Source organism: Parambassis ranga, chromosome 7, assembly GCF_900634625.1.
Source record: "Parambassis ranga chromosome 7, fParRan2.1, whole genome shotgun sequence".
In the NCBI taxonomy this organism is placed as follows: domain Eukaryota; kingdom Metazoa; phylum Chordata; class Actinopteri; family Ambassidae; genus Parambassis; species Parambassis ranga.
Window position 1 is genome coordinate 1,748,042 of NC_041028.1, and position 13,807 is coordinate 1,761,848.

General features: G+C 47.6%; 1 protein-coding gene and 2 non-coding genes across 3 annotated transcripts; 2 read left to right on the top strand and 1 right to left on the bottom strand.

Moving 5' to 3' along the window:
- Positions 1 to 127: 127 nt before the first annotated feature.
- On the bottom strand, positions 128 to 199 carry trnae-cuc (transfer RNA glutamic acid (anticodon CUC)). Its single transcript has one exon. It is a non-coding gene; the product is annotated as a tRNA-Glu (tRNA).
- Positions 200 to 395: 196 nt separating this feature from the next.
- On the top strand, positions 396 to 477 carry trnas-aga (transfer RNA serine (anticodon AGA)). The gene has a single exon. It is a non-coding gene; the product is annotated as a tRNA-Ser (tRNA).
- Positions 478 to 1,353: 876 nt separating this feature from the next.
- Positions 1,354 to 4,621, top strand: ppdpfb (pancreatic progenitor cell differentiation and proliferation factor b). The gene is made up of 5 exons (XM_028410877.1): positions 1,354 to 1,519; positions 2,413 to 2,508; positions 2,749 to 2,826; positions 3,812 to 3,905; positions 4,079 to 4,621. Exons 2-5 carry the CDS (start codon positions 2,454 to 2,456, stop codon positions 4,191 to 4,193), a joined length of 342 nt encoding a protein of 113 aa, XP_028266678.1. The 5' UTR covers positions 1,354 to 1,519; positions 2,413 to 2,453; the 3' UTR covers positions 4,194 to 4,621.
- The last annotated feature ends 9,186 nt before the right edge of the window (positions 4,622 to 13,807 follow it).

A 13,807-nucleotide genomic window follows, 5' to 3' on the forward strand; every position in this document is an offset into this window, starting at 1 on the left:
TGGATTTAATGGTTAATTAGTTTTTGTGTAATGAAAGGTCTTTATTAACGTTTGTGTCACTGTAGACTTTGAACGTCTTTAGCTAAACTCCTATTAAGTTTTAATAAAAAGATGTTGTAAAATAACATTCCCTGACCGGGAATCGAACCCGGGCCGCGGCGGTGAGAGCGCCGAATCCTAACCACTAGACCACCAGGGAAAACTGTCGATTTCTGGGGTTATCATCGTTGTTCTAGTCATGAGTGCGCTGTTCCCTTTGTATCCGGCAGTCTGTCCAGGGTTTACCCCGCACTTCGCCCATCAGAATATGCTCCAGATGACAAAGCCACGGAAAAGTTTGCATTTGTTGTGCATCGCGAGATTTTACAAAAACCGCACGTGATTATCTGCTGTCAGTTGTCGTGGCCGAGTGGTTAAGGCGATGGACTAGAAATCCATTGGGGTCTCCCCGCGCAGGTTCGAATCCTGCCGACAACGTGTGTTTTGTTTTTTTTTCGCCTGTACTGATTTTGGTTTTTCTGTTCACCACTGGAGGGAGCTGCTGGATAAAGAAACAGACAGCACTTGTTAACAGTGTGGAAATGTTGTAAACACTTTATTTATTCAGGTGACAAATTCGTGGTTGTCAGCCTGACCCAGTGGTGGAATGTAACTAAGTATTTGTACTTCGTTACTGTACTTAAGTACATTTTTATGTATTTGTACTTAAGTAAAAATAACAGTGCATACTTTTACTCCGCTACATTTTGCAGCTAATATATGTACTTTCTTCTCCACTACACATTTTAAAAGGTCTGAATACAGTTGTGTTCATACAGCTGTGCTGGACTGATGTGAGGTCAGACATGGAGGTGGTGTTTAAGTACATTTAAAAGTAAGTACTTAAGACTTTTACTTAAGTAGGATTGTAACGTAGCACTTCTACTTTTACTTAAGTACCAAGCTTCAGTACTTCCTCCACCACTGGAGAAGAGGAAGATTTAGTTTATAAAGTATAGTTTTTCTATTGTATGTGTTACTTTAAGTGGTTTTCATGGTTTTTATAGATGTATGTGTAGATTTGAATCAGCTTAGTAAGGCTAAAGTTGGTATATTTACCCGGTGGACAAAGATGCTTATGTTTCATTTAAAATAAATACATTTAAAGTTTTAAAGTGTTGATTTAAATGACGTCACTGAGCTTTAATAAATATTGGTCAAAATGAGTCATTTGTTCCAGAATCGCAGTTGATGTGGGTCAGACGTGTTCTGGACGTCCTCCAGGAGGAGGGAGGAGCCACTGCTGTAGCCCCGCCCCGCTCGGAAGCTGACGTCAGCAGCCTGCCTATAAGAGGACGCGCAGCGCCCCCGCAGTCAGACACACAGCAGCGTCGAGACATCCGTTCGGACCTTGGAGGGTTACATTTACCCAAAACTTCTTTTCAAATGGGCCCCGTCGCCTAGCGTCCACTCCCCCAGCCTCGCCGACTGAGTTGAATTGGGTGCTACCGAACATCGAGCACGTCCGGTTGAGCTAAAGGTGAGGATGCGGCGCGGGGTTAGAAAATGGTGGAGAGAAGAAGAAGAAGGAGGGGGGGGGGCTTTCTGTGCAGTCCGAGGGGGCGAGCTAACGATGCTAGCACGTTAGCATCCTGAAATGGCAGCTGCTGCTTTGTTTTGAGACGAAAACATCCGCGTCTGTCGCCTCGGTTCATTCATGTATGTGATGCTGTTGTTTCATGTTATCCCCAAATCAGCAGAGGTCACAGACCCGGAGGACAGGCTGGTGTGTTTTTTGTTTTTGTCCTGAACAAAATGTCCTTAACTACTGCTTAAAGAGTTTTATACACCACCCACATTAAAGGCACCATATTTGGTCAATTTACTGATTTATTTATTTTTTATTTTTCTTAACTTCTGCCCTTTTTTGGGACATAATTCTTGGTGAAACAGATTAACGTCAAAATGTCGGATTGCTGCAGTGGCTTAATGTAAACAAGTCTGCAAAACGTGAGGTGACGTCACGGTGCTGAGGGTGTGTGTGTGTGTGTGTGTGTGTGTGTGTGTGTGTGTGTGTGTGTGTGTGTGGGACCACATCCTGCTGTGCAAATGTGTGTTATTGTTGTTTTTAAAGACTTTCTGTCTGCATTTAAACCTTCTCATGAACCCTCTGTTAGTTTTGCTCTTGCAAAGAATATTATAGTGGAATAATAAAGGAGATCTATTACCAACCAGAATATTTATTGGATTAATAATCCGTTAAATCCTATGACACACATGTCTTTTCTATCTTCTCTGCATTGTGCAAATGTTGTTAGTCGAGGCTTGTTTATTGAGACCGTCATGGCCTCCAGCCGTGTGCAGACATTAGTCAGGAGAGAAGCCGTTAATGCCGCCTGGCCTGTTTATAACCGCTCTGTATTTTCTCTCCAGGTTTCCATCAAGCACAGAGCACAGCGACCAACAACTGAAGAATGGCAGCTATTCCAGCAGGCGGTTCTCTGGTGGCGACCACTGACTACTACCGAAGTGAGTCTCTGTCCGATGCACGAAGCCAGGCTGACTCCTTCCTCCCGTCTGTGTCACAGTGAACTCTGGCTGAATGTGTGACGGCTGACTGGTGTTTCCTGTGTATTTAAACATGAATAATGCTGCCTTTATAGATGATTTATTATTGTTTATAGATGAACACAAGCTTGAAGCTTGTGTATCAGAGCAGCAAAATCTGACCTCGTTAACGGGGTTCCTGCTCCTTCTGTCCTCCTGCAGGGCGCATCGGCTCCACCTCCAGCAGCAGCTCTTGCGGCAGTTCGGAGTACAGTGGGGAGGTCATCCCTCACCATCCAGGTGAGTGACTGGAATTCAGGTTTTGTTAACTGTGGTTAAAGTCTGAGTGGTGTGTGTGTTCACATGGCTGATTACCAAAGGTAGTCGGTGTTTAAAGTATCAACACGGCTGGCTCATCCTGCTCCAGTAGAACCTGTCGGTAAAACTATCAAAACGCTTCAAACTCAAGGCCCGCAGGCCGAATCCGGCCCCCCTACGATGTTCCATCATGTTAGTTAGTGCATCTTTGTGCCAGATGTTCGTCCTAACATCTGTTTCACAAGTTAGTTTCCTCATTCTGCTGTGATATTGCACGCAGAGCGTTCAGTAACGCTACGATTGCTGCGGCTGAGTCAGCTGTTGCCTCAGAGCCCACAGTGTTTGAGTCATCACAGAGAAGCACCTGGACCGCTCTGGTCTGAGCCGGCTTTTTGTCTGATCAGCAGGGAGGTTATATTCAGTCCTATTCAGGGGTTCTCTCACACCCTGCTGCTCCCTTTCAGGATGAGGATTCAGGTGTCGGTTCAGACTCCAGTTGGCATGTGCTGACCTCACCAGGCGGTCCTGGTAAATATGGAAACCCACCTGGTTCTGCAGTGAGCTGCTGTTTCAGGCCCGCGTCACTGTGCCGGTTTAAAACTCGGTCAGATTCCTGCATGGTGCTGGAGCTGAAATAGTCACACACACACACACACACACACACACTCACACACTTCCTCACAGAGCTGTGTGTAAAAGTAGGTGAAAGGTTAATGTGTGTGTAGACATGGAGTTCTGTTTGTTTTAGTGTGTTTAGAGCTCCTAACCTCATTTTGTGTAAGAATAATGTTCATTTCCATTCATGGTAGTCTGTGTGATCAGTCAGACTCGGGCGGTGACACTTTAACTTGATCTGAAAGCTAATTATGGCTCCGAGTGTGGCTGAAACACACACACACCCTTCCTGTCACACTTGCTGGGTTGTTAATGTTTGTTTTATGAAGTTGTGTTTTCTTTGTTTCTGCAGGACTCCCCAAGCAGGATTCTGGCCATTGGTGGTCCAGTTTCTTTTTTGGGAAGCAGCCTGGGATGACCCCGTTGACTGAGGAGGCACAGCAGAAGTAAGTACACACACACACACACACACACAGCGTACAGACGTGTGTGAGGCAGTGGACCCTAAGCACCGAGCTTTTATGCCGCGACACTGGCGTCTGTTTGCTCTGCTGGACTTTCTCTCCTCTCTGGGTCTGGGTTCTTAACCCCCCTCTCTCTCTGTCTTTGCCTGTTGCAGGGCGGGGGTCACGGGTGTGGTGACAAACGGTCAGATCACCTGCGTTGCCAAGGAGATGGTGATGCAGCGGCAGAGCAGTGAGAGCAGCGATGCAGGAACTCCCACCTCCTCCTGATCCCTGCAGCCTCACTCCGATCCACACCGCACCTGGGGGGTGTGGGGGGGGGGCACAACACAACACAACACACGACACAACCAACGACCAACGCTAGGTGACGGGAGGACGTCCCGTTTACAACCTTAGTTTTTTTTTTGATATTATTCATCGTAGTACAGGCTGCCTTAAATGTGTTTGTTTCTGTAACTTGTGTCTTTTTTTTATTGACGACCAAAAAAACCTTAAAAATATAAAAAAAACAAAAATGATGCAACGATAAGCTCCTTCGTTTTATAACCTTTGTAACATCCTGCGTTTGTAATACTGTTTTGCATTGACACACTGTGGTGCGCACACACACACACCACGTGCCTTTTGTTAAATATCTTTCACTTTGTCACCATGTCAAATTGCAAATGCAATAAAGTAGACTCCTGCAGCCTAAAGCCCTGTGTCGGTGTCACTGCAGCACACACACACAGACACAGACACACACACACTGCTCTCTGTTGACTGTGTGGTTGTCGTCCTTCAGTCCTCAGCCTGCAGGGGCCCGGCCTGCATGTGTTTGCATGGAGTGGCTGGATGGGCTTTGTACAGGGCTGTTCCAGGAGCAGAGTAAACACTGAAAGCAGCACTTTGTGTGCTCTGATGTAGAGTTGTGTAACTTCGGCTCTCCGTCCTGCCCACATGCAGAAAGCAGCAGGCCCACAGTGAAGAACCTGCGTGTTTACACAGCGTTAATCTGAGCATTATATTCCACTGTCGCTTACGCTCTTATTTTGAAAATGAATTTTTAATGAGTTCTTATGTTGAAGGCACAGGAAGTTATTTATAGATAAATATTGTGCATGAAGTCCAGGTGGGTCTGGTCGGAGCGGCCCTCATCAGCACAGCTGCGCTTCCTCCTTCCTTCCAAGATGTCTGCTGCCTGTTCTCACGCTCTCCTGTTCTGTAGGATTACAAACACACTGCTCATGTTTTCTGGTTCATCACCGCTGTTTGGAAAAAAACAAATGTACCAAAGACGCCATTTCAGACCGGAAGTCGGAGGTTTCCTGTCTGCAGCTGGTCAGAGACACGTGAGGTCGTCATGCAGGTAAGAAGCACCTGCTGCTGGTGTGTGTTCATGTGTGTTTGTGTGTTTGCTGCTTTGTGTTTGTGTGTTTGCTGCTTTGTGTTTGTGTGTTTGCTGCTTTGGCTGAAACCTTGACTGTTTATTAATTTCACTTCCGGTCTAATCTGCCGGGATGTTCGGCTCTTCCAGTGGAAGCTGTAGCAGACAGATTAGAAACTCGTGCTGGTTTTTGTGTGGAGCAGTGGGATTAAATAAGCCCGACTTGTTGATGCTAACTCGCTTCATGTGGATATTTTCAGACATGTCACATATTTTCCAGCTAATCTGTGAAGAAGCTGTTTGATCAGAGTCTCTCTTCTTCTTACTGATGGTTTTCATTGATCCTGTCATAGTTATTTGCTGCAGATCAGACCTGATCACTGATGGTGAACAGAACTCTGAGAGTTCAGTGTCACGGTGTGTGAACAGTGCAGACTGAGGATGGTATGAGGCGTAGCCATAGAAACGGAGGGTGATGCTAAGGTGTATAAAGGTGTGGTTCAGTCCTGTCATCTGGATTTTTATCTGATAATTGATGAATTGACATAGTCAGTCAACAGATTACCTCATCCTAATCCTAATCCCGATCCTGATCAGCCTGGTCCTGTTAGGAGCAGGACCACAGGCTCCTACATGTGGTGACAGCAGCTAACCTTTGTGTCTCCCTTTCATCTTTTGACGTGTGCAAGTGGAGGAAAACATTCTGCCTGCTGACGCAGCGGACTGTAAAACTGGATTGTGTAAGCACCTCTCTCTCTCTCTCTCTCTCTCTCCCCCCTGTTCACACTCTCGCTCTCTGTTAAACAGAGGAAAGACAAACAATGGCCAAAGTGTCCCCTCTGCATGACGGAGATGAACGGTTGAACCGCTCTCTGCCTCCACGCTGCACTTTTTCCGGGTCACCGGCTGCTCCGGGTCACTGACGTCTTTGTCGTCTCCACATGTGTTCTGCCTGCTTACAGATCTGCATCATATGAAGTCAGCTGCAACAGAATTAGTCTAAAATACATTTATTCAGGTTTATTTACAGCAAAATGTCAGACGACACATCTCAGTGTTACATGAATATTTGGCAGGTTTGCTCAGAGATCACAGTGTGGGGAGAACAACAAGCAGGAGAGGAGCTCAGACTGGACGCTCCGAGGCGGCTTCGAGGTGATGTTTGAGATTCTCTGGGTTAAGCTTCTGCACAGTAGACGCAGCGCTACGTGTCAGTTCAGCCAGCTGTGTGTTTTTCTTCTCTATGACGAACATGGAGTCGGTGGTGGTGGAGCTGCAGCCTTCTGATGAGAATCATGGGCGGGAAACCAGCTGCTCTTCCTCAGCTGCCTCCTCAGCGTTATTAGCAATAGTTTTTAAAGAATCAGCCACTTGCTGTCAAACTTTATTGACACATGTCAGCAGACAGAGCAGCTGGCAGACGCTACAGGAAGTCCTACAGTGCATGGATGTTAAAGGGCAGCACAGAGTCTGGAGGAGGCTCGGCCACGCCACACAGCCTGCTCTGAGAGACCCGGGTCTCTTCCTGCTGACCCTCCTTTAGTATGTGACGTATGTGTTTATTCATATTCATACTATCTAAGAGTCTTTGGCTCCTTCCCGGCTGCCTCGCCTGCTGTTCTGGCCTGAGGCCCGTGCAGTGTTGAAGTGAAGCATTTATCTCAGTGGCTGCTGGCTCCGGGCCTTTGGTGTTCTTGTATTATGTAATCCACACATGCTGCTTGTTTGATGTACTTACTGAAATAGAGGTGGAGACGCTGCCACAGGTGCAGCTGTGTGTGAAGCTCCGCCTGTCATCAGAGGACACCTGCGTACTCCCTCTCCTTCATTTACTTTGCATTTTTGTGCTTTTCTGCGGTCAGAGACAAGCGGCCATCTTCCTTCTAAATCAAAACAACATACACTTAAAACATCGTATTTAATACACACGTCAGTGAGATTAGGACAGATTAGAGCGCCCTGAAGGAGCCGAGGTGCCTGAAAACAGAACTCATATTTTCTTAAATCCAGCGTCTCTGTGGCACATCTGTGGCCTCGTCGGGCCTCCGACTACAATCGAAATGTTTTCAGCATCGGGCTGCGGTGAGTGCATCGCTCATGTGACTGCCACATCCTGAGCAGCCAATCAAAAGCAGGGGAATGAAACGTCATGAGAACCTGCGCTCGTTTCCTCGGCTACTTGACACGCCGGTCTGCGGAGTTGGTTGGTTTAGAGGAGGAGACGTGAGGCGAGGAGGAAGAGCCCAGGACGATGTTGACCCATAAACCTTTGGTTCCCATGGCAACCGGGAATCCTGGGAAGAAGTGAAAAATATCAGTACGATCAATAATCTTTTTATAAAATACATTTTTTTAATGTGATGGCTAGAATGGAACCAATCAAATATCAAGACACGATGCATTCAGGGACCACTGAAAAAATATAGGATTGTTTTTTTTTAGTAGTTCAGGGTCATCTCAGAACTTTCTCAGCACATCTTGACTGACTGACTCATTTATTGGTCTTATGTGTGTTTATAAGGTTTTTGGTCCTTGAATGCAGCACTTTGCTGTTTTTTTGGAAAACTCCTCATTTGTCCCTTGAACATTGTTATAAATAACGTGTGTGCACAGAAAAGCTTTTATATCTGTTAAAAATACTCAAACTGGGCACAGCTGTAACCCCCCCATCTTCCTCTTCCTCCTCTTCCTCCTCCTCCTCTTAACTCCAGCCTGATGTTGCGTCTGTGCAATAAATCCCTGAACCATAAACACACCAGGTTTTCAGGTGGATCATGTTGCCTGGGTTTGCCCTGACCTTTGACCCCTGTGGGATGGCGTGGAATGCTAGCCATGAGCGTCCAGCGTCGGGGTCAGACCTGAGTGATGCTCTGCCGTTTGTGTACATGTATGCAACACACACACACACACACATGTTTCAGGGAAGTGTGTGTTGCATACACACGCTTCTGTCTGTTGTGTATGTAGGCGAGATTTACCAGGAGGCGTTGCCATGGTGACCCATAGGGTGATCTGTCTCGGTCTGTGGATGGTCTGTGAGTCGCTCTGACAGCTGAATGTGGACTTTATGGGTTCAGGGCTTGGAGGCAAACCTGAAACAGACACACACACACAGAGCGGTGCATTCAGACTGAAAATGACCATGTGTGCTGCTGGTGTGTTTGGCTGGCATGTCTAATGTGGTGTTCTTGGTAACTATGGTAACCGTGAATGTGGTGGAGAGAGATGAGAATCCTTCACTCGCAGCTCTCTGAGTCTGTGTGTAGGTCTCCATGTTGTGTTTCTAAACTCAGGGTTAATCCAAATACAGGCAAAGCCGGCTTCACTGAGAACTCAGTGCTCAGCTGCACGTTGACCACCAAGTTATTTATTTATTTGTAAAACTTTACTCATTATGTGCACGGATTCTGTCATCAATCACTTTCGTCTGATCGGTTTATTGACTCTGACGTGTACTTTCTTGGACTCGTGTTATCATGTGTTCCTCCTCTGTGCTGTGAGCTCAGCTCTCTTCTTTCCTGCTGCTGGCAGACGTCTGTCAGTAACTTTCCACTGGTGCTGTTTTTGTTTTGAGTCACGTTTACACAAGGTCACATGGTCACAGAGCTTAATACAGATTAGTGTGTGTGTGTGTGTGTGTGTGTGTGTGTGTGTGTGTCTCTCTGTGTGTGTGTGTGTCTCTGTGTGTGTGTGTGTGTGTGTGTGTGTGTGTGTGTGTGTGTGTGTGTGTGTGTGTGTGTGTGTGTCTCTGTGTGTGTGTCTCTGTGTGTGTGTCTCTGTGTGTGTGTCTCTGTGTGTGTCTGTGTGTGTGTCTGTGTGTGTGTCTGTGTGTGTGTGTGTGTGTGTGCAGTCATACTTCTGTAGAAGTGGTTGCGGGCGAGCAGACAGGCCGGAGAGTTGACGCTGGTCATGGCGTTTCTGATAGGTGAGGTGGAGGACCTACAGGGTCCACATCCTGCAGAGACAGACAAACCTCAGACTGTCACACAGCTCTGTGGAGCTTCATCCACTTTGTCATCGATTCAGTTTAACAAAATCAACTGTAAACAGAACAAGTGCGAGTGTGTGAGTGTGTGTTGGACAGAGAGATATAGAGCAGGGAAATGTAAAAGGTGAATGTCCAAACAAACAGAGGAAATGTTTGCAGGTCAGTTTGTTCAGGCCGTCACCTGGAACCATGATGCTGCTATTAATAGTTTCTGTGTGTGTGTGTGTGTCTCTGTGTGTGTGTCTCTGTGTGTGTGTGTGTCTGTGTGTGTGTGTGTCTGTGTGTGTGTGTGTGTATGTGTGTGTCTGTCTGTGTGTGTCTGTGTGTTTGTGTGTCTGTGTCTGTGTGTGTGTGTGTGTGTTTGTGTGTCTGTGTCTGTGTGTGTGTGTTTGTGTGTCTGTGTGTGTGTTGTTAACACTTGCAGAATTCTTTCATTTGTGTACAGTGAAGTTTCCATGACAGGTGGATTATTTTATTACACGTGTTTTTAGATTACGATGCTCTCACTGTTTGTCGTAAACGGTGTGTGTGTGTGTGTGTGTGTGTGTGTCTGTGTGTGTGTTTTGGCGGGTCCAGTTTGATGAGCTGTTGAAGCTAGGGTTAAAGTCCTGTGGTTCGGGTCAACAGGCTTGTGTGAGTCTGTCCTCGCTCACTCTGTGTAGACTTCTCGTTAAACCATCGAGGCCCTGTTAGCTTTAGATAAGGTTCTTTTTCTGGAAACAGGGACGCATAAATATTTATTTTCGCGTGGCAGACGGTCGTGTTTCGTAAGACCAGCCGCTCCAGGTTGGACTGCAGATGTTAGCGGTGTCCTGCTGGTCTGGACACACACATATCAGGGGCCCTGACGTCACACACTCTGTTGGTGGAGTCTGTGCACCTGATGTTTGAATACCATAGACTTTTTCTGTATATAAAAATGAACATGATGGTGGATCGCCCCCTGGTGGCTGGCTGCCGTATAGGTCATTAACCTCACCTTCTCCCTGTTAGTGGACGGGCCGCAGACCAAGTAAAAACCAAATCAAATGTTTACAGAGGTGGTTTCCAGCGTTATCACACTGATCTGTGTCCAGATGCTTCGTTTGTGTTGAAATGTTGTCGGATTAAAGGAGGAAGCAGCGTTCCAAAGCTGAGGACAGCAGCAGCAACATGGCGTCACCTTTGACCTCTGCTGGTTCTGGATGTTCTTTCTTATGGAAGCAGCTGTTTGTACAGTGTTGGTGTTCTGTGGGTGCGACACACTCAATAGCTTGACAACTTCACAGGAATGTCTGAGGTGCTCCCCCCTGACCTCTTGACCTCTTGACCCTCATATTAGGACATTTTCGACGTTTTTGTGTTCTTTTTTTAAAAAAAGCACAGGAGCTTCTCTCTGACGCTGGATGTGTGGCTCATCGTGCTGTAACTCTGCTGCAGACTCAGGTGTGAGGATGTCCGGCTTCCTTCCATGACTATGGTTAAACTCTGTGTGTGTGACCGGAGAACAATGGGCCTTCAGACTTAAGGAGCTCACATGTGGCTGCTGTGCCGGTCAGATGTGGGGGAAAGGTTAACGCTGCCTCTGTTCTAACCTCCTAGAGGCTCCTCCTCTTCATGTCTGTTTTAATTCTACAAACATCAGCGGCTCAGATAAATTCCAATTCCAAAGGTCAGCCGGGCGGGGGCGGCAGGGGTGGAGGCGGCCATTTTTATCTCCCAGCCAAACAGCCACTTATTTTAGCTCTGACCTACATTTGAGGTGAATGTAGGTCAGAGGTCACGGAGAAGGATCTGGAAGGCTGTGACGGTGCAGAAAGGCTCTTTCTCTGAACGCTCCTCGCTTGGATTTTATGACGGGTTCAGTCATTAAAAGAGTTTGGAGACAAACGGTGTGTTATAAAAATAACTCTGAGACACAGAAGCTACTTTAACTACAGAGCATTGATCAGAAGCCCGTGGAGACTTTTAAATAACAGGAACACAGCTGTTGTGTTTTTCGGCTGCCAAAGCCTCTGAGCTGTCCTGAGGGTGAGCCTGTTGACAGAGAGCTCTGTTGGTGTGTGTTGTATTTATCTGATATCTCTGTGCAGGGCTCCGGCCTCCGGCTGCTGTAAACACAGCGGTCTAACAGCAGCCTTTGCCCCGCAGCCGGTGCAACAACCAGTGGAGCTAATAATCCTGAGTAATGACTCGTCAGCAGGCGGCGGCCCGACAAGGCCAAACACCCGAGGGCCCACATCACCTCCAGACCCGGCTGGAGCATGACCGCTATAGAACAATGTGCCGCTCCTGCTTCATAAGCCCAAACACAGACATATGATCAGCTGCTCTGTTCGCAGCACGCAGCGCTTACAGAAAGGGATCCTGATGCTAATAAGATCAATAACTGGATCAGGTGAGGGGGCTGGTCCATGGGATTGATGCTGGCAGACTGGACACACATGGAGCCGGCTGTATGGAGGGACTGTGATGTCACGTTTTCAGCCATGCAGGAGGTCAGAGTTGAATCTTTAACCACTGTTTGTGGAACCTTAGTTTGTTTGTTTGTTTGTTTGTTGCGTTCAGTGGCTGCAGTCTGCTTTGATGTTTGACATGTGTTCCAGTCTGGAGTCCAGTGATGTGCCTCAGGGCTTCAGGCCTCACAGATCTGATCATTGGTGATTTTTCAGATCAGACTCGGCTCTTTAGGTGGATTTATATCTGATTAGAGCCCATGTGACATCGTTGAGAGCGGCCATGTTGGAATTCCTGCTGCTGATGAGCGTTGTGGTCATTGCTCCGCAGCACGGTCACAGATGTGTGTCTGTTGTTGGTGCAGGTTTCAGAGCGGAGGTTCAGTCAGAGAGGCGCTCTCAGACGGGCCCCGTGTGGTCGTGGCTGTATTTATAACGTGATGAGCAGCACGCAGTGCGGCCTGCGGGTGCTTCGCCTGCTGTAACAGGAGCCGTCCGGCAGCAGAGCTGCACTCACGCCAAGTGTTTCCTTAAAAAGCCGGCGAGCGGCCGACAAGACTCAAATGGAAATCACAAGTCAGAGTCAGGCTCTGATTCAGGACATAGAAACTCGTCTGTGTAATGTTCTCTGCCTCCGGACGACTGTGTGTGACGATGTGTGAAAATGTGTTTTTAAAGGTGAAGATCTCGACAGTTTGCTCGGTGCTTCAGGGAAATGACAGTCGATCATATGTGGACTGAAATAGACCAGCTCCAGTTTCCAGGCAGGGAAACAAAACAAAATGTCTCCTCATAACAACCTCAGCCTGTTCCTCGCCTGTGATAAAGAAGCTGTTTCATGTCTTACCTTTGCAAACTCTTTGGGTTAAATCAGCTCCCAGCAAAGATGCAGAAGACGGTCGGATAGATCCAGAGAAAGGCTGTGAAGCAGGGCCGCCGTGGAAACGGCAGGCGCTGTTGGACGGATGGACGGAGGGAGGACGCGGTGTCCGGAGGCCGACCGGCTGCTCGGTGACTTTAGTTTCCCTCCGAACGATGAAGTGTGTCTCCTCCCCTCCTCAGCGCAGGCACACGACACACAGAGTGAAACAGGCTCACACACTTTATTAGCCGAGGAGGCAGAGCTCCCCTCCCTCCCCCACCTCCCCCACCTCCCTCCCCTCCTTCAGGAACTCCGTCCTCTGCTCCTCAGGCCGACATGTGGAGGTACAGAGGACGTTGCTTCATAGGAGAGGCTGTAAAACCATCTCAGTTATATCTACACGTTCCTCTTTGTGTCTCCATCTGGTTGTTGGTGTCTGAGAGTAGTTAGCATTTCGCTAACCCTCAGTGACGGCCTGAAGCTCTGTGTTTTTAACAGTCTGGCCCGTTGAGCTTTTGTGAAGTCGACAGACACACAAACTTATCATCCATCATCCTGTTAATCTGCTCTGAAGCGGCAACAACTGCTCAATGAATGAAAGCATTTTTGAAGTTTGTTTGTGCCTCACAGCAACACACACACAGACACACACAGACACACACACACAGACACACACACCGCTGCCAGTTGACATGACGACACCTCACCAGTCCCACCCCTGCTGCCTCTGTGATATTAGCTGCTATGAAGTTTAGTCTGTACAAAGGTCACTCTGCACGAAGGTGATGAGAACCTGGGGAGGGCCGGCTGTGCTGCTGGGTCCCTGAACGCATCGTTTATCGGGTGCACCGTCCTGTTTGTTTCCTGTTAAAGGTCCCACACCTTCAACGAGACCCCCCGTGCTGCTGTGCACTTTTCTGTGGTTTGGGAAACGTTCTGAGTTCTGTGCTGACTCTTGGTCTTCTCTGTTAGGATTCATGAATCCACAGCATCAATGGAAACACTTGAAGTGTGTGTTTTTGCAGAATCATTCTAAATCAGCACCTTCTTTGATAAAGCAGGTGTGTGTGTGTGTGTGTGTGTGTGTGTGTGCATCAGGAAGAAGGAAAGAAACCTGAGGAGAGGTGTGTTGCTGATGTGTCCGTTTCCAGTTTTATCTCAGAGACATTTCCTTCTGTTTCACACTGTCCTTGTTGTCACAGCACAAGGTGCTTTTTCAGACCAGGAACC